Raw genomic sequence first — 26566 nt, forward strand, 5'->3', positions numbered from 1 at the left:
AGGCTAAAAATATCTTGCATAGACGCACTCAAAATACGATTTGACAGACTGAAGTTATAACCACTAACTGTTCTTATATGTAAGAGGCTTATTAGCACTGTTGATCTGCAGCAAATCTTAATTGCTAACATCAAAGCCTCTTGCATGTAAGAACAGTTAACGGCTAGCCTGCACCCGCCACATTTATAAACTTGGCAATTTACAGAAAAGTCAGCCAGTTGCACGCAGTTCTAGCATGCAAATAGCTTTAAAAAATAATGACTCAGTGTTGTGCAAGCTTTCACTTTAATAGTAATCAAATACGAAATGAAATACTTTTTATTTACACCCTGCTCAAGGGCCAAAGAGGGCATTACACACAGGATTCAGAAAAACCAATCTACTGTGGCAGTTGATTAAACAGTAGGTAAAGGCCATAACAAAGCAGCAGTCTGAAAAAAAAAAGCTAGAGAAGCAAAACAGAATGAAATATAAACATGATAATGTGAGGCGCACTGAAAAATAAAAATGCATAGAAAACGAACATGACAGACTTATGCACTGAGAAATATGGCTTGTCACAGCAACACCCTACACAAAACTGAAAAATAAGCATGAAAAGTAAGATTTGCTGGAAAACACAAGTACTTGGTGTTGTGAGTAAGCAAATAAAAGCCTTAAAAGAAAGAACATGACAAGGACTTATGCGCTTAGGAGCATGGTTTGCCGACAGCAACGACAAACAGAACTGAAAAATAAGCATAAAATGAAAGATACAATTTGGCGTGGCAAGTAAATAAATAAATATAAAAACATGACTAGATTTATGCACCTGAAAAAATCGTCCAGGAATTATCTAAAGAGAAAAGCATGAAATTCAAGATATACTTGTCCCTGCAAGTAAATAATTATCTGAAAAAAAAAAAAAATGACTAGACTTATGTGCTCAGAAACACTGTCTACAGCAATGTAATGACCTGAAGAGAACTGAAAAGTAAGCAAGAAATGTAAGATATACTGTAAAACACAAGTATGGCAGTTGGCACTGTGAGTAAAATAAAAAAAAACATGACAAGGACTTATGCACAACTACACAACAGCAGCGATGTAAACAAAACTGAAAAATAAGTATGAAATGCAAGATATGCTAAGTGCAGTAAATAAAAGAACACATGACAAAGAATTCGCGCAACACAACAGCGACAATGTAAACAGAACTAAAAAATAAGCATGAAAACAAGTATGCCGCTTGGCGTCATGAGCAAATAAATAAAAATCTTAAAAAAACATATGGCATGGACTTGTGTGCCCATAAACTTAGTTTCCCTGGAATAACTAAATGTTCGCAGCTTCCACAAATGCTGAGACTGGCTGGCAGGTGGAGGTGAGGTGATCAGGAGTCCCCTTAGACATCCTGCAATGAGAAAATTATAGGTAACATACTTCAGTATGCTTTTATGAAGTTATGAAATAAGTGCCTTATGTTTTGTTTCCACATTAAAAATGGGACCTACATAAAAATTTTGCTTTGTTGTCCGCGGTCACACTGTCATACTGAAAAAAGCTGTATCATGCAAGGCAAAATGAATTGTCTGCAAAGAATGCCTTGTTAGCAACTATAGTGGTGCGAGAATAGTATTCTGAAACTAAACTGAATAATATAGTTTTGCTGGCAAAGTATATATAGAGAGCAGAAAAAATCAAACTGAATAGTGAGAACCAAATCAAACATCCACGCGATTATTCCCTGTGTTTGTGGATATTGACACAAACCAAACATTCATCCAGGAATGCTGTAACTAACGACTGAACACAGTCAGATTTTGCCCGATGATATTCATATTCACATAATGAAATTGCTTGTTCTTTCTGACGGTGATGGAAACAAGTGCTACACTTTGGCTGACATGAGGACAAGAGCAGTGCGCCACGACCTCCAATATCCGGCAAGGTGATAGGACATGTTTACTGAACCTGGCTGAACCTTGTTGATTCTAAACCATCGTCCATAAATTGGATTAATTTGCAGTCCTAATGGCACTGACTGCTCCTTGCACAAGCTGGCCATGCTGTGCATTGTCAGAGTAGGCTCTGTTTTAAAATGTCATCAGAAAAAAAAAACACGCCCTATTCAAATTTGGTGCCTATGATCCAAATGCCTCACTTTATTCTGTTAGCTGCAAATTATTTGAAATGTGCACCTTTTCACTTGTTGAGTGAATCGAAACGGACATTTAATGTGTTATGAGAAAATACTGAATATTTGCACACCTGTTTAGTTAACTCAGCCTCTTGTAACATTAACAAGCTTTTTCTTTTAGGTAAGCTGCAGCCAAACAGTGGCCATGAGGCATCGCAGCTGTGTTTCAACAGCACAAAATTTCAGCATGCAAAAATGTATCACTGCACAGTTAGCTTCTTTTCCAATCCATCCCTGTGTGGTGTTCCACTACACATTTCACATCTTTTAGTCACATATATACAAAACATACGTAACATGCATTACTTCAAACAGCAGACCTGCTCTCTACCCCTGCAAATGTTACAAGAATCAAAAGCAAAATGCTGACTAAAAAAGTGAGGACAGGAAAAGAAAAAACTAAACACCAAAATCATTTTTTTAAATAGCCCCCTAGGACTTCTGCAGTATCCTTGATTAAACAGCTGTTGCAATAACAATTGTTAAAAGGGATTACATGACTCTATAGTCACTGTTAATTGGATAGCCAAGTCAATGTAATATCTAGTACGGTATTGCAGTAGATAGCACCCACTATATAAGAATATAAGAACTTTTAACACAACGGTAATTTCATATTTGTTCACTTTGCAAACAGTGAACAAAAAAAAAAACCCCGCAATACTTTACGAAGCTGCACAATATTTCATTTTTGCCGTCAGTCTTTTATCCATATGATTTCTTCACAAGTGCATTCAAATTGCTAAGGCACACCTCTGATGTCCAGGCTACTGGTAGTTTACACCTTCATTGTTAACAAGTGCAAAAAAGATGACAGAAGATAGAGAAGCCAACACAAGTGCCTATTCCTATAACTGGGCTTAGACCTAGTGACAGGGATGGGCTAATTACAAGCAAGGAGCTCAACCCATTAAACTAGTGAAATAGCCTGCCTCCACTTTCAAACAGTAGGGGGAAAAAGACAAGCCCACATGAGTACAAAGGTGACTTTTTTTTTAAAATTCTCAGTACATGTGGATAAGTGTATAAATCGCATCAGCACAATCCAAGTACCTCTTCTTGGCATTCTTCAGCCGTGCAGAGCAGTTCTTGAGCCACCCTTTAACTCCTGTTTGGATATCCTGCAGTGATGCCAGCGAGAGTCCATTCATAAGCCGTACTGCTTCTGTAAGAGGCAAAAAAAAAAAAAAATGACGGCATAAAAAACACTAAAACACAATCACGAGCACAACAGTTTCAAGGATCATGCTCTAGAGTATTATATGATCACGGTACATCATGATCGTTCTACAACACAAGACAGTGCAATGTTAGTTTAGTGCATTTTTGAATCAGCAGAATATGCTGAGCAAAACGAGATGCTACACCATCTGTCCGTAATCTGAAATGCACGCTGGCTGTTTTTGTTGCGTCTACCCGCTGGTCTTGCTACACAACGCAATGCACACGTTTTGGCAATGTACAAAGTGTGTTTTATTCATTAACCACACATTTACGTTCAAGTAGGCCCTAAGCTGGCTAAAGAAGGACCTTGCTGTGTCGCTTGCGGCTCGAAAACTATGACTTCAAGTAAAGGTCAAACTGAAACCGAAACTGAGGCCAGATATGCCAGAACTAAAGCACTGCTCCGCAGCCTTGGTTGCATAGCCACAAAAAGTTGCCCGGGAGTAAAGGTTTTTTTGCCAGGCGAAGTAAGAGAGGGCTTCAGCTGAGTAGGATACAACGTGAAAACAGCAGCTATCCTACTAAAACAGCAGAACTATGGGCAATGGTACGTATGCAGCATGTGTATTACTGAAAAGTAAAGAGATCAGTTTTAATTTTTGACAGTAACAAACAAGTTAGAGACCTAGAAATTCTTGTGCCGATATGATGCTTTAACCACGAACTACTATATCAATGAAAAATTATGTATGTTGTTTGTATCCAGCTATGATATGACCATATATCTTACAAGCGCTGTTTAGCGGTTTGCAAAAATTTCAGCACTCAAGAATCTAATGCCAGAACTGCCTTGAGTAGTCATATGTGACATGGGAGTATACTCACTCTGGATCACATTGAATAGTTCCAAGTTAGCAAACACCTTCTTGCCTTTCTGGCCATACAAGCTATAATGTTGGCCCAAAGAGTCATCAATCAACTTTGATAATATCCTTGTCGTCGCAGCTTGGGCAGTGGTTCCACCTATACCAGCAAGCTGGCGAACCTGTAAAACCAGTAGGGGTTATGTAATACATGTTTTTGGCAGGAAATCTGTCCAGCAGCATTGCTAATGTAATGCCCACATTGCACTTGCTTTTACTTTACATATCCATGGCCACATCCTTCTTTAATTTCCTGCCACACTAATTATGTGCTCCCAATGAACCATATATGCACACTACGAGCAACTTGTGCACTCTGCTTTATGCCTTGCATCCTTCTCTGAGTACCCTGTCAGGTACATGAACTGGCAACTATGTTTATTCACCAAAAGCAAATGAACCACACCAGCACACTTGTAAAATGAAACATACCAGTCGTGCATGAAACTCTTGACATTTCAGCTTTTTTTCAATTTCTTGGATATCCTCCTCTGTTTTCAATGGTAAAATGACAGATTCTCCAGACCCTCCACTATCACCGCACTGTCCTTTTTCCAACAGCCCTTTTATCGCTCTAAGCTCTTTCTTCACAAAGCAAACTTCTCGCAGAATCCGAAGTGCATTATCTGAAAAGAGTAACCAAGAAACAGAAGTAAATGCATTAAGCCATAAAGTAGAAGCACACGTCATGCCTGTTGTTCTGATGGAGCAAGTATGTGGCATGCTGTATACAGATTGAAAGGACTGGATATTACATGGTGCTGCCCACAAAAGCAAATTGTGCTGCAGTACCAAGCCCAAAGAGCCAGCACAACTCTACAGCTTGATTTTGACAGAAATCTGATTCAACTGGCTGAGTAAAGCAGTTCATACTTGAATAAATTTACTTTACTGTTGACACAGTTCTTATTGCACATGAAACAAACTTTCCTACTCTCTATATTTACTGAGACAGATCCATTGTGCAATTATTTCCTGCATGGTGCTCAAGTATTTTGTTTTCTATTTGCAAGAATTTTTATTTACCAGAGCTGATGCTTCCTGCTTCTGATGCTGCCCGGTCTTTCACATGTGAGCATCCAAGGCAGGCTGCATATAAAGCAAAAATGTTAATACAATGAATGATGAACCTCTTCCATATTATACACCAGTGTTTTTAACGTTCATCAATATGTAATGTTTTTTGCTACTATGCTGAAGTTAAAGTACCCGACGAACCAAAATTTGAGAGGTCTTTCGGACCACAACTGCCCCAAATAGATCGAACAAAGTAAGTGTTCACTTAATAGCAAAAAGTACTGCAAGACGATAGAAATAGACTCTCATAAATTGATTACAACTCAAAATTTCAATTGAAACAGTTACTTCTAGCTTCAAATGACTGAACATGAAGTCAGATATATGTGCATTCATACTGAATAATTTATGCTCAAGCCCAACAATCGGTGTCACAGTATGCTCAAAGAAGTAACTAGACACTGCTTCCTGGTGGTGACTGACTGTGCCCAACATAACATAAGGTAGCATTTGTATACCTCAAGGATTTGGTGGCAAAAATCCCATGGAAGTGTGTGATGCTTCAGAGCTCTGTTTTACTGCAAGCAAAAATAACTACACATAGTTGGATATAGTTACATAAATGCTGCGTCCATTATGCTGCACACATTACTATACAGTTAGACCCGAAAAGCAGTCATACGATGCTCAGACTGGCAATGGAAACCTATGCAGCTTGATGGCACCTAATTGCACTTAACATATAATAAGGCAGGTGTGCGTACCTGAACTTGGTGACATAACGCCTGTGGAAGTGTGGGCTGCTCCGAAGTGCCTTTTCTCTGTGGGCAAGGATGATGCGTGTAGCTTATAATAACATATATACATACATATGCAGATACAAAGACATGCGCAGGGTTCTGCATTAGGGGGAGGCAAGTTTCACCGCAATGCAAGCATACCTTGAGTACTTGGTGGCAGAACACTTGTCGAGGTGTGAGATGTTTCAGAATTTCGCCCCTCTGCCGGTAGAAATGATTGCATATAGCTGGATGCATTTACACTAAGACTGTATCGATCACACTCTACACATATACTATAATGCAAGCAAATTATAAACTGAAATACTCCAAGCCAAAGAACTTCAGCAACACTGATTAAAAGCTCTTAAACTCAAATGAAATTAGCTGCTCCTAGCATTTAACAGTACCTGAACGACTTGTTGCCAAAATGCCAGCAGAAGTGGGTGATGATTCAAAACTTCTTTCCCCTGCAGACAATGGAGACTGCATATAGCTGGATATATTTACATGAATGTTGCATGCATTTCCCTAAGCAGACTTGCTTAAGTAAAAGCCTGAAACACCTACACCAGCAAATAAGCACTGTGCAACTCAGTGCTGCTTAACAGTACCGAACATATGGTAACGCTAGTGACCTCACCTGAAGGACATGGTGACAAAATGCCTGTGGACGTGTGCAATGCTGCAGAACTGTTCTCTCCATGCAAAGTTGAACCACTGCAATTAGAAGCAACAACACAAAATTAACCAAACAAGAAAAATTATAACCTCCATGAATATGGTGTTTCTTTGTGATGAAAAGAGTACTTTTGAAATTCAGCTCCTAAATTAGAACAAGCTCTTTGAAAGAATCAGTTATTTTCTTATCACCCAGAAATTTTCTTGAGAAAGGGAACGTTCCATGCCTTTGAGACCTGAAAGGTGAGGGTGGAATACCACGGAGTCCAAAATCTTTGTTTCCATCTTCAAAATCAGAGATATCAGAGCTGCTCAAACTTGCCGATACCTTCTTTCGCTTCCCACGACCCTTCTCTGAAAATGAAATGTGAATTTGCAACAAAAAAGTTCAAGGCGATGTCTATACTGGGTACCGATTCTAAATATCAACAGTTTGTGAATGCCACTAGCACGAAGGTGAGAAATTCACCACATAAATAGCCACCCCACTCAGAACTCCATAGATAAGACTGCTAGAAGTGAATTTACAATTTTTTTTAATTACTATAGATCTGCATTTTAAAAATTATGATGAGTACCCTGGTGTAGCCTTTGCAGATTGGTTATACAGCGAGGCAGGTATTCTGGTTGCTACAGAGCTAAACAATTTAATTAGGTAAAATCAAGTAATGAACTTCATTTTTGATTTCAAGGGCAATACTCTATAATTTGATGGCCATCAAAAAAGATGATTCTCCTTTCTAAATTTTCTTAATTGGTCTTATGCCTCAAAATTTCAAACGCCAGATATAGTATCTGGAAGGTAGTTGAGCTTGCTTTCACACATTGCACATTTATAAAATAGCTTTGCTAGGTGCAGTACTGTCACCAAAAATCATATTATATTCTTTCACATAAATATGCAAACAGTATTCAATATTACTACTCAAAAATATAAGCAGTACCATTTTTAAATGTGCAATGGGTGAATTGCCAACTCGAGAAGATTCCAGATGCATAATTTTGGCTTCTAGAGATGCTGTGGCGAAAGTGAAGTGAAATTGTGAAAAAAAAAAAAAAAAAGGCACTGACTTTTACTGACAACATACTCTAGCGAGGCCGCTGTCATGCAATCCACACAGACTACATTGGTCCCAAACAAGCACCTGTGCTATGATTTAATTTTCTGCTCAGCACACCGCTCAAGAGCTCTAGATAAATGATCGAATCGAAATGCACAGATAGCACTGAGATGTCTCTCATAGTTTGTTTAAAGACATCTGTACACAGGGTAACAAAGGAGAAAGGAGATGGCTACACAGTATGAAAGAGCACTGAACAAGGGTTGAGGGGGCCCGAGCCTGCAAGCCAAGCCAACATTTTAACAAGGGATCTTGTCTTCATCTGAGATAAGCCCCTTTGTTGAAATGTTGGCTCGCCTTGCAAACCAAGGTACCCCAACCCTTGTTCAGTGCTTTTCCATATATCTGTGCATAGAGACATCACTCGCTATAACTCACTTATCAAAACATGACTCTCACCACTTCAGCTATATCGTTTCAACACCTTAAAATTTAGCTGCTAACAGCAAATATGCAAAGTAAGCATGTGTTGCCAGCTATGAAATGGGAAAATGTCATTTCAGATAAAGAGCAAGCCAGTTCTCATGCCAAGTAAAGTACAGCCAGCCGTCACAGTTTCAAAGAACCTCTTCACTACTATACTTACAGCTGATCATTGTTTAAACAAGTTTATTTACATCATCCCTTCTTATAATGTACACTAACAGCAAAGTCCAGTGCAAAACATTTTTTCACATGACAGATGATGAAGCAGGTGGCCTACTCACTCCGAAATTCTACCACTGATAGGACACAGAAAGATGCGCCAAAGCCTCTCTTGGGCATGTGATCAATCAGATCAGTAAGATTCACTGAGTATTGCATATCCAAATGGCAACTATTCAAAGCATAGCATCATGCAAAGATAGTATCCAGCTTAGCAAGTATTGAGCAAATTAGGCTACTTTGTTTGCATAAATGATAAATGGTTAAGCTATAAAGCTGTGCAGTAACTAGTTCTTAATTCACAGTATTTTCTTGTTCACAACTTTCAAAGCCAGAGTACACCTTTTCAAAGCTCTAGTGGCAGTACTTCTGAAATATTTAATACTTGGAATTGAGGGCTACATACCTTGATCTGTTGAAGTTGCGATGTCATCTGTATCCTCAGCTTTTCTTAATTTTGATCTTGCCCTTTGGTATGTGTCTAAAATAAAACGAAATTGGACGTTCAGCATTCATTTTAGCCCAATTTAAAGCCTCCAACAGTGAATGTCAAAAACAATTGTTTAAAAATCTAATGTGAAATGTTTCCTTATGACTTCAGTAAAAATAACACTACTGAACATACTGTCAAAGGCAGACCGCAATGAAGAAAGAATTTTGGAGGTTTGTCCTGGTTAGACCACATTATATGAGTAACCTCTGTCAATCATGGCAGTATATTTGTATGGCTTAATAACCTTTCCTTCATTCCAGCAAGCTATATTGGCAAGATGATCCGACTCAGTGCCTACACCATAGAGTTGACATATTCAAAGCAGCGCGTGCCTTATTTGCGGCAAGACTGAAGGGCCATGCACCAGCAAATCAGCTGTTCTACCCTGGCCTAGTCACTTGGTACACAGCAGCATCTCTCCCCAGCAAATCATGCATGTTACTTCATATGGGAACACCTCCAGCAGAGGAAGGTCGAAACCGTGCCTAATTTGATCATGAGAGTTGCAGTATGAAAAGTAGAGCTTATACTCTAAAATTTCCACTCCAAAAATACTGATAAATTTTATAATCAGTTTTAACAAATGAAACGTCAACAGGACAAATGAAACACGACCACTCTGCTTCCAAAGCTAAGAATTATGGTGATCTATATTGTGGAAATCCAATTTTCACTTTGTATAAAAGTAAAACTCAACTGTGCTGGTGTTAACTATGAAGTGACTACTATCTTGTTTCACTGTTTGTGCTTCATCGCATCCATGTTGCATTAAATGCAGACAGTTCATGCTATATTAAATATTCCTTTAATTAACCAGCAGAATTCAACATATATCCTCTTTTCTTAATCCCATAAGATTAAGAAAAGATAACAGGGAAAACACACTGGTTTTCTTACCTTCAAAACTCAGAACGTGAACAGTGTGCTTCTTGAAAGAAGCATCTGGCACTTCTCGGTGTTTCACCGCCTTGACGGTACGAGTTGCACGGAACGCTGTTGGCCACAGACACTCGTCTCCTTTTAGCCAATTTGTTGGCACCACATCGACTGAGTCATCGGATAAAAAACGAACTATAGCAAACATTGCCTGAAAAAGTGAAAACTATTAGGCTGCAGACAGTAAAAGCATTGAAGTGTTGGTAAAAAGTAGACAATTAAAGATACAACAACACATACATCTGATGATGAGGCAAAATTACATAGTATGAAGCAATGGAAAAGCTAAATACTCAATATTGGAACCTAAATAAGGAAGCAGCATACATTTTGACTGGACACGCGATACCGGCCACACCTTGCAAGATGACAGATGAGATACAACAAAAATGCCCACGTCACTGGAGCGGCAAGGTACAGTGTAGAAATCTCTCACCTCTGTGAACTGTCTGCCCACAATCACTTTTGAACCTGCTTCATCAAAGCAAAAATCGGAGACTAGGATTACGCAACAGTTGGAGAGAATGCAGCCATTGTCTCCAATAGCCGATTTAAGGACAAACTTTGGAAAGACGGCAGTGTGAAACTGTGGCCCCCTGCAGTCATTCGGTAGCTGTCCTCCCATATGCATCTTCTTGAAAACAATGGAAGGTTCTGGACCATTCTGGAAGGCATTGAGGTTGCCACTCTCTTTGAGCTCAATTAATCTGTTGTGCAACTGCTCAAGCGGGCGAGTTGAACTGCGAAGCAGCTGTTTCAGACGAAACATAAAGCTTTCAGCCGGGAAGGCACTGAAATTGTCTAATGCTCCATAGTTTGCTACATCATCAGCAAGATGCACTAGCCCATGGACATTATATGAAACTTTCCCGCGACCATACAATGACTTGAAACTGCGAACAAAAAAACAAAGAAGGTCCTTGGCATAATTATTGTATGTCATGCACATGGATGGGCTAGCAAGTATGATAATAGCAACATGCAGTACGAGGAAATGTTCATACCTCTCTTGCCCTAGGACACCTTTCAACACTACTGGACCAAAGTATAAAACAAAGGAACGGAATTCAGTTGCCTTCCAAAAGCCAAGATCCTTCAAAGACCGTGGTAGTCGTGCCAGTTCACCGCAGCAAAATTGTTTCAAGTCAACCAAACGCTGAGATATTTCATTTACAGACAGTGATGGCAGGCGGTAAGATTTACTGCCCTTAATCCACAGAAGCAGCAGCTTCTTCACAACACCAATGCAGACCAAATGCATATAATCTAAAGGAAACTGTGTGACTAGGCCTACAGGCAAGGACTGAAGGGGCGTGTCTTTTACATGGTGTTCTTCTTGTGCTTTTTGAGCAAATGACTGATCTGTTCGCAGCTGTGCGTCAGATTCAAGAAAAACGACCGTTCCATCTACAAACTCGCCCTCTTGTGTGCACTTTCCGCAGCCAAAGTAGCCGGAGTGCGACTTGGTGCCTAACAAGAATGCTTTAGCCGGTGCGTCACAAACAAATCCCCTTACATAAACAGAGAATATTTGTCCACAGAAATGGAATCCATTTGCCAAGAGGTCTTGAAGCTCAGCAAGGAAATCCGAAAGGTACTCCTCAACGGAATTTGGCTTTGCATGGCCATGATAACAGCCAATCAAGAATACTCCACTATGAGCTACGTCCTGAGTTTTACCAAGAACTGGCCAAAACTGACTGTGAGTGCTTTTGGTTAGTGGCAGCCCATCAACATAAAACATTATACCAATTTGGGGTGGTATGGTCGAAAGGTCACTGACTTGTACAAGTAGGCTTTTCAAACTCTCTGCAATGCCGAAGTGAAAATAGGAACCCGGTGGCACATCTCTAGTTATTACTGCCCTGCGAGGTGTAGACAGCAAAGTTCTTGGGTCGCGCGGCAAGCCTGAGAAGATGGGGTAACGCCTCAACTCATTCATAAGTGAGGAAAGGGCTCCATGAGTGATCTTATGATCACCAGACCATTCAGTCAGGAAGTGTTTCATGCGACACACTGAATCACTATTTGCCATGGCACTATTTGTCTGTTTTTCACTGATGCTGCTCAAAAAAGTTCCAGGCAAAGCCTCAACCTCGGAATCTGTAGAGAATGCATCTGAAGGGAAGCTCTTGCTTGACGCAGTTTCATCTGAGCTACTGTCGTGAACAGGCACAGGTTCAGAATTAGTGCATCCCACTCCTACCTGCAGACAGCTGTCATGAAAAGCACCATCTTGTGCCAACTCAGTTGGGCAAGATCTGCCAAAATCGGCCCCCCTTGCAAGGTCACCACAACTGCTTGAAACTGAAAAAATGCGCGCGTTCGGATTATCCTCAGAATTCGAACTGCCTGAAACCGAAACAATGCGCGCGCTCGGATTATCCTGTTCAAAGGACGGCAGCTCAGATGAAACCTCTTCATCTCCAGAAAGGGTATCAGCATGACTACTAGGTGAATCCATTCCCTCATGAGAGCTGCATTCAGATACGTCACCACCAATCTCGCATTCGAACTCTGACGTAGTGCAAACATTATTGGAGGCGTTCCTGTCCACCCAGTTACTACAGCTTGCTTCTGCAGTGCTCCAGGTATCAGTCGTGATAGGCTGAGAGCTACATGTAGAAACTTTTGACACAATTTTATTTAACCGGCGCCTCTTCTGCCACCGCGAAAGACTTTCAAAGGGTTTCTTTGGCCGCTCCATATTACACATTGCGCGCACCTGACAATCCGGCGGGTACACCTACACGCTCATCTTAGTTGAAAATGGAGCACTGTCATACGAGAGCTCGCGGGTCGGCGCACACGTGCACGATGTAACTAAGCGAGAAAGAAACGGGGCAAGCCTACCGGAGTCGGCAGCACTAACAATTAACACCGAGACGCCCCGCTGACGATAAAGTCAGTCAACAAATATGCAGTCAGCAAAAATTCCAGTGAGGAAGCGCTAGTTTTTGCCCAGCATGCATAGTTCTATATATTTTTTTGGCCGCGGTACATAATTACATTTCGCGTGCACGTGGATGCATGCCTGTAGTACATCTGACAATCCGGTCGGGATACTGGATACACATAAAACACCTATACGTGCATGCTATCCTAGTTGACAATTGAGTACTGCTCATCAAAAACGTAAGGACACTACCCGAATATAGGCGCCGCTCCCACACCGGGTTGATGTTGACACCAAAGAAGCACGATCAATAGCGACGACGGAGCAACCGCTCCAGTTCCTTTCTCCGGCTTGTCTGACAGTTTGCGCGGGAACAACGGTCAATGTGCAGTACCGCAGTTAACAAAATTAAATCAATTCAAGATACGAATACAATAATTTCAAGTGACAATTAAAATGAAAATAAAAAAAATTAAAATATGATGAGAAACAAATACTAATAATAAAATTAAGTTTTCAATTTTATCAAGGTTGGAATCGCTGCAGTCCTGGGGTGAGTGCGGTTGAGGTAGTGACGTCGGCAACATCCAGTAACGGTAGCTGAGAAAAAGTAAGCCGGAGAAGCATCACAATGCATTGTGCTTGTTACAAACGTCTGGCCGGTCGGATCCCGGAGCTGGAACAGATCCCCCTGATCTGATCATAGAGATTACGGAACTCCGATAAATTAATTCAAACGTAGCATTTGTCAACTTATTCAGGCGCGGATTTGAGCGGCAAAAAAATTGGTGTGTCTTGATTGGTTTATGTGGTTTATATTAATTTGTTATGACAACATCCCTTTGAAATAAAGCGACTGAGGCTAGTTATAGTTATGTGAGACTCCGTGAAGGGCTGCGGAAATTTCTACCACCTGTGTATATTTTATAGGGTTCTTTGGCGTGCCCTGATATCGCACGCACAGTGTAGGTAGCTGTTCCTGATCCTACGGGGTTGGGATAGGTAGGTCAACGCCGCTTGCGGCGGGGGCTAGCCTGCCACAGGAATTTTATCTCTTGTAGGCCGTCATTGCACCTGCCGCTTCGGTGGCGGACGACGGCTGTTGCGACGCGCGTCTTTCTCTCTCGCTCTTCTTTTTCTTCCTTCTTTCTCTATTTTCTCTTCTGTCCGCACGAGGCAGCGGAGGTGGCTCAGCAACAGAGCCAGTAGCAGGCCCGTGCAATTTCTTTTCCTTCTTCCTTCAGTCGCAACAACAACAACAGCACACGCGCGTGCACGTACGTGGGCGCCGGCTTTTCGCCGCCATAGAATTAAAACTTGCCTTTAATTTCATAGCCCTTAATTTTAGAAGTGCGTGCGCAGCGCTATGGCTGAAAATGTTAATTTTAGTTTGCTGTATATATATATATATATATATATATATATATGATACATATAATATTGTGCAGGCTTTAATTTTAAGCTTTTCTCTCGGATTCTTATAATTGTTGCTAGTTCCGTTTCAGCTTTTTTTTTTCGATTCACGGGAATATGGCGCGACAGTCGGCTACTCGTTCATCCGAGTTGTGACCTAGTCGAAGCGCCGAAGCCAATTGCATCATGTGTACGCGGCCACAAAAATGTCTCCCGGGGATGTCTTGGAGACAACTTGCTAAGCCAACTTCTAAACGCCTTGTGTAGCTGAAGACGCAAATATCCCTCCAAAGAAATCTTCCAGGCGTCTTGGCTAAGATGTCTATTAGACGGGTGTCAAACACCGTCTTGTAGATGTCTTTTGTAGCCCAAGATATTTATGACTTTTATAGATGTTTCTAGACATCTACAGGATATTGTGTGCTCAGTGGGTGTGATGCAATTCGCACGTTTTGTGCGTCGTGCTGCTGGCACGATTGCAGCCACGAAATGGCAGAATCTTCCTTTTTCATGAAACGGGAAGCTGGAAATTATCAAGAGAGTGTAACGAGGCGAGAAGAAATCAGGTTGCTCACCCCCAACATTGATGGACTGACGAAGCTTCAACCAATAGTGATCGAAAAAAGCAAGTCTCTGCGACGCTTGCAGAATATGCTTTTGGTTCTGGTGACCTACAGGTCCACTCATAGAGCATGGATAACCCGTGGTCTTTTTTTGCCTAGTGGCTGAGGGCTTGGAATGACAACCTGGTAGGCCAAGGTCGCTACATCTGTGCCCACCGCTGTTCTGTCCCCACTGGTAGTTCCAGCTACATCGCACTTTGCGTCCTGCCTCCAAACGTAACATCTTTGCTTCAACCCTTGGAAGGGGGGATAATCCACACGGTGAAGGTTGGTTTTAGGAAACATCTGATCGAACGGCTCGTGCAGAAACAGAGGACTGGAAGAGACTCAAAAATTGAGCCCTTAGGTGCCCTGTCTATGCTAAGCGGGTCGTAGAATGATGTCAAAAACGAAACTATGCAGATCTGCTTCTGACATTTTGGACTGCTTACCTAGAGAAGACTGAGCAAATTTTTGTCAGCTGAGCTCGATGAAGCCGTTGCAGGTCTTGATGATTTGTGGAACTAGCTGTCCAAATTTGTTGGTGCTATTTGCGATAGGGCAGACGTAGGCAACTTTGTCTCTGCGGATGAAGACATCATTGCCGTCATCGCGGAGAGTGAGGACACCACTGATGTGATTTGTGACGAGGACTTAAAGGTGCACTGAAGAGGAATCTGTACTTGTCTTTTTGCCGCGGGAACTCGATCTACACGTTCCTAGCACTCTTATAAACTGCGACTTATTGCCCTGTATGGCCGATTTCAAAAATTAAATCGAATTAACGGCCGGCTCCCGCCCTTTTTTTTTTAATTCTGCCTCGTACGGTGGGCGGAGTCGACCAACGCGTGGAGTGCCTTTCACCCAGTCTCGTGGCGGCTTGCCGCTCTGCCATCGGCGGAGTAATACGTAGTAGTCCGTAGTAGCAAATAGTCCACGCGTATTTTTATTTCTGCGGGCTTATATTGCGGCAATATTATCTGCGAATGAAACTATTTATTAATGGAAACCTAAAAAACGAAATAAAGGGAAAGCAAAGCCTCCACGGAGCTGGCTGAAAGGAACTTCACGCGTTGGTCGACTCCGCCCATCGTACGAGGCAGAATTAAAAAAAAAAGGGCGGGAGCCGGACGTTAATTCGATTTAATTAGGGAAATCGGCCACACAGGGCAATAAGTTGCAGTTTCTAAGAATGCTAGGAACGTCTAGATCGAGTTCCCGCGGCAAAAAGACAAGTTCGGAATCCTCTTCAGTGCACCTTTAAAAGGATGGGTGCCCATGTGCTTCAATGTGCTCCTTGCGCTCTGCATGGTACATCACTGTAGCGTGGCCACCGATCATGCCGCGAACGAATGTGTGTGCCTTGTGACGCAAGAAGTCAGTTTCCGTGGGCAACGACACTGATGAAGACCGAGTGAAGTAATCCACAGGATAACACAAGCAGAATCATCATCATCAGCAGCAGCCAGACTGCAGGGCAAAGGCCTCCCCCATGCCTCTCCAATTAACCCTGTCTTTTGCCAGCTGCGGCCATCGTATCCCCTCAAACTCCTTAATCTCATCCGCACACCTAACTTTCTGCCGCCCCCTGCTACGTACGCTTGCCTTCTCTTGGAATCCACTCCGTTACCCCTGAGGAACAGCGGTTATTTGCCTTCGCATTACATGCCCTGCCCAAGCCCATTTCTTCCTCTTGACTTCGACTGGGAGCAGAAGAAGCAAGAATCTCCGAAGGCACTCACCCCCACCCACCACCACCACCACCAGGTGGTGTTGTCCAAATTGCGGCGGACGCTGCAGCTGTCTGTTCCAGTGCTTTTACCCTCTCTTTGTAGGCGATCTACATGGCAGCGAAAGCATGTCATTATCTCAAGTGGCAATAGGGAAGCACAAGAAGCCTTCCCAGGCCAGTCCGTCCGATTCAGTCGGTTCAAATCCAAGGTGGCACCTTTCGCGGCGGCAGAGAACTGGTTAGTTGTGACAGCGATGCACCTCTCATGTCCATGTTAGGCCGAAAAAAAATAAACTTTGTTTTCAAAAATGGTTCCCACTGCATTGCTAGCGTCTGTTGTAGTTTGACAAACCGAGCTTTCGAACTTCACTGGGTTCGAAGTATTGGTCTTTAAAATGTGCACGTTTCTATGCGCTGTCTGACTGTTCCTCAGCGAAGTCCGAAATATCGCGCATCTTAATTATTCTAGTCCGAAAACTCAGTCGGCTACTGTAGTTCACTTTCTAGCTATTGCTGTTTGCTTCCGTTTGTCTTCTGATTTATTGAGAGGGGTGCATCTCACAGTAAGGAATTTCCATATCAACTCTGCCGCGGTGGCTCAGTGGTTACGGCGCTCGGCTGCTGACCCGAAAGACGCGGGTTCGATCCCGGCTGCGGCGGCTGAATTTCTTGAAGGCGAAATTCTAGAGGCCCGTGTGCTGTGCGATGTCAGTGCACGTTAAAGAACCCCAGGTGGTCGAAATTTCTGGAGCCCTTCACTACGGCGTCCCTCATCGCCTCAGTCGCTTTGGGACGTTAAACCCCAATAAACCAAACCAAACCATATCAACTCTCAGAATTTTGAAAATGCAGTTACCCTCTGTGCTGTAATGCAACTGCCTATTTCGATGAGTTAGATGCTTTGGAGGGGTTGCCCTGCCTGCGAGCTTCTGGAAAGTGCCTTTATTTTGGCGTGATGTAGGCAAAATTTGTTTGGCCGCAGTGCCGAAGGCAAGTGTGTTTTCGAAATTCTAAAAACTGATGTGGGCATTACTTATAGTGGGCTGCATGCCTCTAAAAAAATAAGGAGGCTAACGGTAATAGTTACAGGATTAACTATTCAATTTCAGTGAAGCAGCCGACGAGTCAGTACGTCTTAGCTGTATCCTGATGCACTACACTACTGACTGTGCTATGCTGGAAAAGCACTCTTCCAACTCGAAAAGCCCATTTTAAAAAATTGCCGACACATTTATGTTGTGAGCTTAATGCCACTGCAACAACATTTGGGTGTTTTGTCAGTTTCCTGATGGTTGCGCTTTAGCATATCTTGTTTTTGCAGGTGTGCGGAGACTCCAGCGAAGCTTCTGCTGCTACCAGTGATTCAACTATGTGCTTACTTCAGATAACAGGTCAGTGTGCTGTCACTGATAGTGTAGTTTAGTTTCAGCATGTGTAGAAATGTTCTTGACTACCCTTTCAAGTGTGAAGAGGTTGGTGCTCAAATGAACTTGAATTAGGGTAAATTGATCCCCTACATGAAAAAAGAAAAGGCTAATGCAACTCCCTAAATCGACTTGATCGTAAAAGGCTAAAATCATTTCCTGTGCAGAGAAATCATTCCTCCATTCTGCAGTTATCAAAAGCAGGTCCAAATAACTTAACGTAGCATATACGTCATCCGCAGAGTGCTTAGTCGTGTGCATAAAGGTGTTCATTTGTACAGGACTTTAGCAGAGAAGAGACACATCAGTGTGGTGTGTGTTTTGTAGTTACTGGCCACAAAATACTATTTGTTATTAGCTTTACATTTGCCATCGAGGCTTCATTCTTTGCCTTAGTTGTCCAAAATCTAGGTTCACCTCTGTTTGTGGCCATAGCAAGAGGGGCTAAGATCGCGTGACCACTGAATTTAAAGGTCTCTCATTCGTTTTATGCATTGCGAAAATTGGCATCCAAAGTGCCTGATGCTGCTCTGGCAGGATTAATAGCGGTGTAAAACAGTTGTGCGAAGAATTTTTTCTGCAAGGAGCACTTGGATGTTTGTTTCCTGCATTAGAAACTAAGATAGCTGAGCCTGGCAATCAGTGTGCTATACAGAAGTTGAGAAGCAGAAACGTGCTTCCAGCTAGAAGATTGTCGCCTTGCAGTGAACAGTGTGGCTGCAGTCTTGGCAGATGCCTTGACTAGTGTTGCGTTCTCTACATGCTGGGATATAGGTAGGTCGGTTTGGTAGACTTCTGTCTGTCACGGGTCTGCAGTCGGAAAGGTGAAAGGGAAGAGGAGGGCAGTGGACGCTGTACTGGGTTTGTGAGGTATTTGGGAACACTATTCATTATCTCTTGGAATTGAGTTCGTTAGCTATGCCTTTGAATTACATGCCCTGCCCAAGCTGTTTAGCCATGGTTGAGGCTAATAGTTACAAGCCAGTATATCTTAGTGACGTTCGTACGGTCCTCGCTTCTACTGTGTAGATAGTCTCCTACTATTGGACTTTGCAACACTGAACCATGTGCAGTCGTCGTACTGCTACGTTAAATTCATGCTGAATGCAGCTGTTAACCACTACACCTTTCACGCTACAAAGTCTCATATAATAGTGCACTGAACCCCATCACTGTGAAACAGGACGTGGGCACTCGTCTCTGCAAGTTGTCTTTTTTTTTTAGCCACAGTTTCAAATTTATTTTTTGGGGCTTGTTTTGAGCTTTGCGTGCCCTGCAGAGCTGAAAAATGAGTAAAAGAAGCATCAAAATCTAAAATTTCTGCAAGAACACTACGTGCTATCCTACCTTAGTGCAGGTAAAAGAATCCCTGATAGTTCAGAATAACCCGGAGCCCTTCCCTATCATTTCTCTGGTGGTGTCGGAGCAACTTTGGGGCATTAGCGGTTTCGCGGTAGGCAATTGGTCATATGTGGCAGACGTTTTGAACAAGCCGCCGAAAATTCATTTCAGCGCTTGTGGACAAGCGGCGCCATCTAGTTTGTCTTTATGGAACTAGTCTCTTGGTTGTAGTGTTGTTTGTTAGTTTTCAGCATTAGGGGGCACCGTGAAAAATGAAACTTTGAGCGCGTGTAGCAGCGTTGGTCAGTGGTCGTGATGTCCGCTTCTACCCAGTCTCCTCAAAAAGGGAAAGCCCACACCAAGCACTTCGGCTTGTTCTGGTGCAGGTATTTACGATGAAAACAGCAGTGATGAGTCGGACAACGATGTGGAAACATCCGATTTCAGTTCGGACAGCGATGCTTCGTCTCAGAGGCCCGGGACGTCATCCCGTACCCACATGTAAGTTTTATTTTCTGTTCACACTGTGAGGTTCGTAACTGATGGCATTGGCTTATTTTTGTGCTTCAGGGTCTTGACAACGTATAGCCAAGACAGTTTGCCAAAGCCTGCAAGTCGCATCACGTTTCTGCCTAGACGAATGCCAGGCGTCCGTATTGGTGCACCACTTCGGAGCGACTCTCAGGGGATTGCTGGACCTCTGGACTACTTCTTGATGTTTTTCACGATGGAAACGATCAAGACCCTGTGCGAGAACACTAACAAGTACGCGTGGATGAAGAGCTTGAACAGACAGATGTACACTCAGTGTGACGACCCGTGGGAAGAGGTCACTCCATTGGAGATGCTAAAGTTTATTGGAATTATCATTTACATGGGCATTGTGGAAGTGCCGCAAGTAAATCTTTATTGGGATACAGGAAGCTTGTACTCTGGCCTTCTCCCACGAAATGTCATGCCGCAAAATCGGTTTGTCGCTTTGCTCAACTTCTTGCACGTAGCGGACCCTTACGATTCAGCAGCTGCAGAATCCATGGGCAAGACCTGGAAGGTATCCTGGCTCTTGAAGGACATCAACCAAACATCAGCGAAGTTTTTCCAGCCAAAGCGCGACCTCTCCCTTGGTGAACGAGTGGTCAGATCTAAAGGGAGATCAGGAATTCAGCCATACAAACTCTGGGTATTAGCTGACTCGGAAACAGGATACGTCCTTCAGTTTTCAGTGTATACCGGCAAACAGGAGGTGCCGGAACTACATGGTCTAGATTTTGATGTAGTGAGTAAGCTGTGCTCGGAGTACCTTGACCAAGGGTACAGAATTTACATGGACAGTTCCTGTACGTCCACCAAACTTTTTGAGCATCTCCTCGAGCGGAAAACCCTTGCGTGTGGGACCGTTCAAAAAGATCATCGCTGCTTTCCGTCCGAGTTGAAGGATGTCACCTGGGAGAGAACAGCAGAGCGTGGAGATGTCCGGTGGCTTCGGGATGGCAGCATCTTGTATATTCAGTGGAAGGACCAGCGTGCTGTGAACCTAATGAGCACGATTCACACAGCCAGCGAACACGTTCCAGCCAAACGAAGGCAGAAAACGGGGGGCGCATGGACTGTGACTACAATCAAGAAGCCGCTCCTGGTGCACGAATATAATGCTGGCATGTTGGACGTAGAGAAGCTCGATCAGATTAGGGCATACAACGTTCTGAGGAAATGCGTTCGTTGGTGGAAGATGCTCTTTTTCCACTGTGTGGACATTGCATGCGTAAACAGTTTTATCCTCTGCCAAGCTCACCAAAGTGAGCGCCCCAAAGTCCCCAAGCCTGCTCAGACTGAAAAGTTTGACCAGCTTGCTTTCAGGGAACAGCTCATTGAGCAGATTTTCGAATATGGCAAGGTAAAGGAAAGCCACACCCCCAGTCCTCCCGTGAAACCAGTTAGCGAGGAACCGAAAGTGAAACCAGTTAGCGAGGAACCGAAAGTGAAACCAGTTAGCGAGGAACCGAAAAAAACTCCCACGCAACCACTTAGCCACCAGCCGAAAAAAATGGAAAAAAGAAGGAATTGCAAGTTTTGCTATCAGAGAAAAAGACAAGAACAAAAATCGAATGTTATGTGCAGCACCTGCCAAACCTATCTCTGCTTCACGGTGACACGTGACTGCTTTTCACGGTGGCACAACAGTCTCAAGTCCTGACTTCAGCGGCCATGGAAAGTGCATTGATTTTTGTATTCATAGCTGTGAACATGTGCGCGAGTTTGTATATTTCAGTTTTTGTTCAGTCGAGTTCTGGTTTAGTGCAGCTGCTCATTTTGGTTTTGTTTGTAGTCATTTTTTTTGTGTTACCAGCTGAGATAACCTGCCTCTTCAGGAGGGTTCGCAAGCCATAGTGTGGCCTGACGAGGAACACCTCAAGCAGGAGACAAACCGTTTATTACGGGCCAACAGAGCAGCTCTAAAGTGTACAAAAGATGCACTTGAGCCCCTGTCCAAGCAAGATACAGCGCTCAAACTTGCATCGCAGCATAGTAGCATCCGAACTCTTGAAAACTACAACGGTCCGCTAGCTGCGGTCGACGAAACGCTGCTAACAGTGAAGCTACATCCACACGTATGCTACAGTAGTCAAAGACTGCTGGCTACTCTGCCAAGAAGAGAAGACTGCCGTGCCGGATCCGTAAAGAAGGCCGCTTCCATGGAACAAGAACCATCAACGTTTCTCCGGTGGCTGGTCCGCACTGCCGTAACCACGAACTGTGTGGGCAGCGATGCCGCGCTGGTCTGCCCTTGTGCACCGCTGCCATTATCTAGCCAGCTGCTAGATCACGCACGTGCGCTCTGCACTGCCAATGAAGAACTTGCCGGACATGCATGGTTGTGGTGTATTTAGAGGCACGCCCAAATGACACTCGGCCCTCACAGCCGTATGCCGCGAGCAGTATGGGGCCGTGGGTGCCCACAAAGCATTTTAACAAATGAAGTTTCAAGAACTTTTCTACATACAACTGTGCTGTTTGTTTCATTCAAAAGTATTAGCTAATAAGCTACAATTTCACACATTCCAACGTGCAATGTGTTTGGCACTTCTTGTAAAAAAAAATTCTTTCAATACACTCAGATTTGGTTATTTTTCCATGGTAATGAAAGAGTTGAACTCCACATATGACCAACAGCTGGACACCGTTAATCAATCAACACTTGCTGCTGGACGTCGGCAGTGGGGGGACGCCAAACTAAAGCTGCGTCCCAGGGTGTCCTGGGAATTGGGACACAGGCGAAAAGGCGAGTTGTAAGGCAGTTTGCATTCCAGGGCTTGCGTGGAAGATTCGCACCGACTTTTGCTTGCACTGCAGATTTTGTCTGGATAACTGTTCAGGTCCCAGCCCGCCTGCTTATTTAAAAGTTGGGAAATAATATTGGAGGACGCACTCACTCAAGCTCCGCCTTGAGGTATGACGGAATAGCTTTAGTGGGTTAATGCCCATATATGGAGACTCTACTTAACTATCATAGATCTCTAGAAGTCCTTATACCACTCCTGGTGCAGTGGTGCAGCGGTTAAGCAATGCGCCGCGGCCCTGCGATGGCAGGTGCTGCCACCTATAGGGCCTGTGCAACAGGTTGATCTTCTAAAGCGGTTTGTGGTTTAGGGGGTTTAAATGGACACTGAGGAGAAATTGAAGTTAACTTGTATCGACAGAATACCAGCTCCCGATTACAAAAACGCCACTCATACTAACAACAAAGCTCTTGTAACGTAGAAAAGAGCAAGAACCAAAATACAGGTATCGCCGCCACAGGCCAAACTCGCAAGTACAAGCGTGATGACGTCATAGGACAAAGCAGTGTTGCTAGAACCGATGGCTCTAAAAACACTGCGACACGAGCTGTTACAAATCACTGAGGCGCAGCCAATGCATGCGCAAATCTTCTTGACGTCGCCAGATGGCGCCACGTACCCGGCAGCTACGCGCGCGCCTGCAGCATCGGGACCAATCAGTGCCTGCTCACCGGCGGTAGGCGTGCTCCCGGTATTCCGCTAACGGTAACAAGGTACACGGTATGCTAAAAATGTCTATTTGCAAGAACTTCGTTGAAGACTTTGAGAACGAGATCCATCGTAACGCTGGCAAAACGCCGGTGCAAACGTAAACGAAGCAACGGTAACGACGGCCGCAATAGCCGATAGATGCCTTCAACGTGCGGCCGGCGGTAGCTTTGTTTTCGGCTGCTGCTAGGCCGCACTGCTGGCCGCCAGAAATCACAGAGTCTACGTTACCTCTTGTGCACGTCATGTTTCACGTCACTTATTCCTGTGTCGTCATAAGAGAATCCCAAGTTTGAATCAGAGCGGCGGGAAAAACTTTTTCAACTTCGAATCCAAATTTCTTAGAAATAAATGCATCTTTCGCTGCCGTCCAAGTGGCAACAAAGCCATGAAATGCCGAACTATCGGATTTAAAAAAAAAAATATTGATAGAGCTCTCCTCACTGTCCCTTTAACGTCCCAAAGTGACTCAGGCTATGAGGGATGTCGTAGTGAAGGGCTTCGGAAATCTCGACCACCTGGGGTTCTTTAACGTGGACTGACGTCGCACAGTACACGGGCCTCTAGAATTTCGTCTCCATCGAAATTTGACCGCTGCGGCTGGGATCGAACCCGTGTCTTTTGGGTCAGCATGATCTTCCGAAGCAACCTCTCATGACCAGTCATTAATTTAACTACTATGTGCCAGGGTGCGTAGTTCATTCAGAATCTGGGGGGCTGATTGTGATGATTCCAGAAGGTTACGTGACCTAGGTGGCTCTCCTGCCTCTTAGTTGCTTCTGTTGGGATTTTTTTTCGGATTTTTTGCTCACAGTCATTGACAATTCTGGATTTGTTTGATTTGAAGCAGCGCAAGGCCAAAAGCCAAAGAAGAGAGCAGAGAAAGAAACGGACGACACAGCGCTGACACAAGCAGCGTTGTGGCACAAGCTCTTTAACGCGATCGCATTAAAATGTGGCCATATTCTCAGCCGTTTTTGCATTTGTACTTCTACGGCAACAGTGCTATGATGTCAACCTTGCGGCAGTGCTTTGGCGAAAGCCAGTCTGAGCACTGCTGGCAGCAACCCTATGGGAGCACCGTCAACTCTCAAGGACATCCTCATCACAGTGCAGTAATAGAGAAATGTGAATATAATTAATACCCCTGCCACACGGCAAATTTAATGTCATTCTCATCGAATGACATTTGTTCGACTTAATGTCATTTTTTCTGCGCGCTGCTACACGGCAAAAACTAATGTCATTTGCAAATGATGGCGATTGCGATGGAAAGAGAGTACAGTGAGTACAGCATACAAAAATTTCGATGTATGCTTCAATACGTTGCAAAAAGTATTGCTTTGCTAATAGAAACCGATTCTAATATCTTCATCCTCATTTTAATCAAAGTATTTAGATAGGCGCGCTGTGCGCGAGGGATCTAAAAACATTGATTTCAATAACGTGTTGATCACTGCTATCCACCACAAGTCCAAGCCAAGCCAAACCTCAGCCAGCGGCGGCAGGCAAATGGCGGACGTCATATTGTGAAATGCTCTCTATGGTGAAATTAGACAGTATTAGCTGTGCGTCCGCAAAAGCTTTGCGCATGCTACGGGCGCACCTTGCGCGTACTGCCGCCCGTCCTCACAACAGTTTTGGTAGGGAGCACGGTGGTTGGGTGTGACTAGCGTAGCGCGCGAGAAGCATAACATACTGTGGCGCCATCTGGATGATAGCAAGTCAAACCTCCTGAACTGAGTGCCGAAAAAACGTTTTTCTCTTTTATTAACGGCAGTAATGAATGCATTCGAAGGCTTTGTTTTTTTTAGTGTAAATCAATTGGATGAAATGAAAATGTAGATTCTAGTGCAAAGTTGGAGAAATACTTCGCTCGGGGTCGTTGCTATGACGACAGTGTACGCCGTACATAGTTAAGCCTAGCATCAAGAAATCCTGAAATTTTTCTCAAAAGCGACTGATATTTATAACCTATATTGTTACGGAGGGATGAGAATGCGCAAAATAAAAGCGAATACAACCGTTTAGAGCAAGCTATCGCGTCGAAAAAATGCAGCGGCGACGCAGTATTCGGTCCGAAGCGGGCGAGCTGGGCGTCGCCATGTTGTGAATGTTAACCACTCAAGGCTGGTAGCGAGAGTGAGTTTTATTTTTTTCCAATTCTATTTGGCATTTTTATATACATAAATGAACGACAGCACAATCGTGGGGACGCGGAAATATTACAGTGCTTGTGACGTTTTTGTAATCGTGTTTTTCGGTGTATATTCTCACCAAGTCTCTGGTGTCGAGGGAACACATTAGCTCGGACGACGCAGGCGAATGTGTTCAGGGAACTCATTCGATACCTAATGTCGTTTTCATCGAATGACATTAGATTTTCTCGTGTGGCAGCAAACTAATGTCGTTTTGAACGAATGTCATTCGATGGGAATGACATTAAATTTGCCGTGTGGCAGGGGTATCACTCGCACGTTGGCATGCACAGTGACGAAAAAGACTTTCTAGAACATTCACTTTAATCGTTTCAAATTTTGGTGGTCTATCTTGTGAAGCTATGCCTCGTCATCAAAAGTAATAGTATCAGCTGGTGCTGAATCTCCTATCATCTTACCACTTTTAACATTGCTATAATTTCTTTTACTACTATCATGTCCTGTGTTATCCCATCAGTATTACTTGCTTGGCAAAGGGAATTTCTTGTTTCTTCACCAAAGACTTTCTGCACCAGGGCACACTTCACGCAACAGCGTAAGGAAGACGCGGGTTCAATCCCGGGAGCGGCGGTCGAATTTTGATGGAGGCTAAATTATAGGGGCCCGTGTACTGTGCGATGTCAGTGCACGGTAAAGAACCCCAGGTGGTCAACATTTCCGCGGAGCCCTTCACTACGGCATCCCTCATAGCCTGAGTTGCTTTGGGACGTTAAACCCCAATAAACCAAACCAAAGCAGCAGCGTAAGGGCGCTGGGTCGCAGAAAAGCCTGTGTAGGCATGACAGAAAAATCCGGATTGGTTGAAAAGGCAGCTGTTACAAGAGGCTCCCATAGATGGCGCCAGCGACACCAGTGGCGAACCAGTTGCAGATCAGGCACGCTACCGCTCTGCAACACGGACACATTCGTATGGCTTGGTTAAAGTGGGACTTCATATATGCGTGTCATGTGAGCT

At 43.7% G+C, this 26566-nt stretch overlaps 2 protein-coding genes across 4 annotated transcripts in view; one reads left to right on the forward strand and one right to left on the reverse strand.

The window, feature by feature from the left end:
* LOC149337083 (uncharacterized) overlaps positions 1-23156 on the forward strand; it is a 46531-nt gene extending 23375 nt beyond the window's left edge. For both annotated transcript variants that reach the window (XM_089553305.1, XM_089553306.1), the window contains exons 6-8: positions 17903-17972; positions 19733-19847; positions 19917-23156. In XM_089553305.1, coding sequence (XP_089409431.1) covers positions 17903-17972; positions 19733-19847; positions 19917-21540 — 1809 coding nt within the window. In that variant the 3' untranslated portion in view covers positions 21541-23156. The remainder of the gene's footprint in view (positions 1-17902; positions 17973-19732; positions 19848-19916) is intronic.
* Positions 269-13570, reverse strand: LOC149337084 (uncharacterized). Of its 2 annotated transcripts, XM_089553308.1 has the most exons (13): positions 13087-13570; positions 9900-10089; positions 8916-8990; positions 6971-7097; positions 6706-6782; positions 6473-6532; positions 6225-6284; positions 6048-6104; positions 5293-5355; positions 4699-4892; positions 4229-4388; positions 3233-3344; positions 269-1393 (listed from the first exon to the last, which is right to left on the reverse strand). In XM_089553308.1, the coding sequence occupies exons 2-13, from the start codon at positions 10084-10086 to the stop codon at positions 1315-1317; spliced, it is 1251 nt and encodes a 416-aa protein (XP_089409434.1). In that variant the 5' UTR covers positions 10087-10089; positions 13087-13570; the 3' UTR covers positions 269-1314. The 2 variants fall into 2 exon arrangements, with proteins under 2 accessions (XP_089409434.1, XP_089409435.1); XM_089553309.1 differs by lacking the exons at positions 6473-6532; positions 13087-13570 and having other exon boundaries at positions 9900-11781.
* Positions 23157-26566: the final 3410 nt, after the last annotated feature.

Source organism: Amblyomma mixtum, chromosome 7 (genome assembly GCF_055824585.1).
Source record: "Amblyomma mixtum isolate Tamu chromosome 7, ASM5582458v1, whole genome shotgun sequence".
NCBI classification, from domain to species: Eukaryota; Metazoa; Arthropoda; class Arachnida; order Ixodida; family Ixodidae; genus Amblyomma; species Amblyomma mixtum.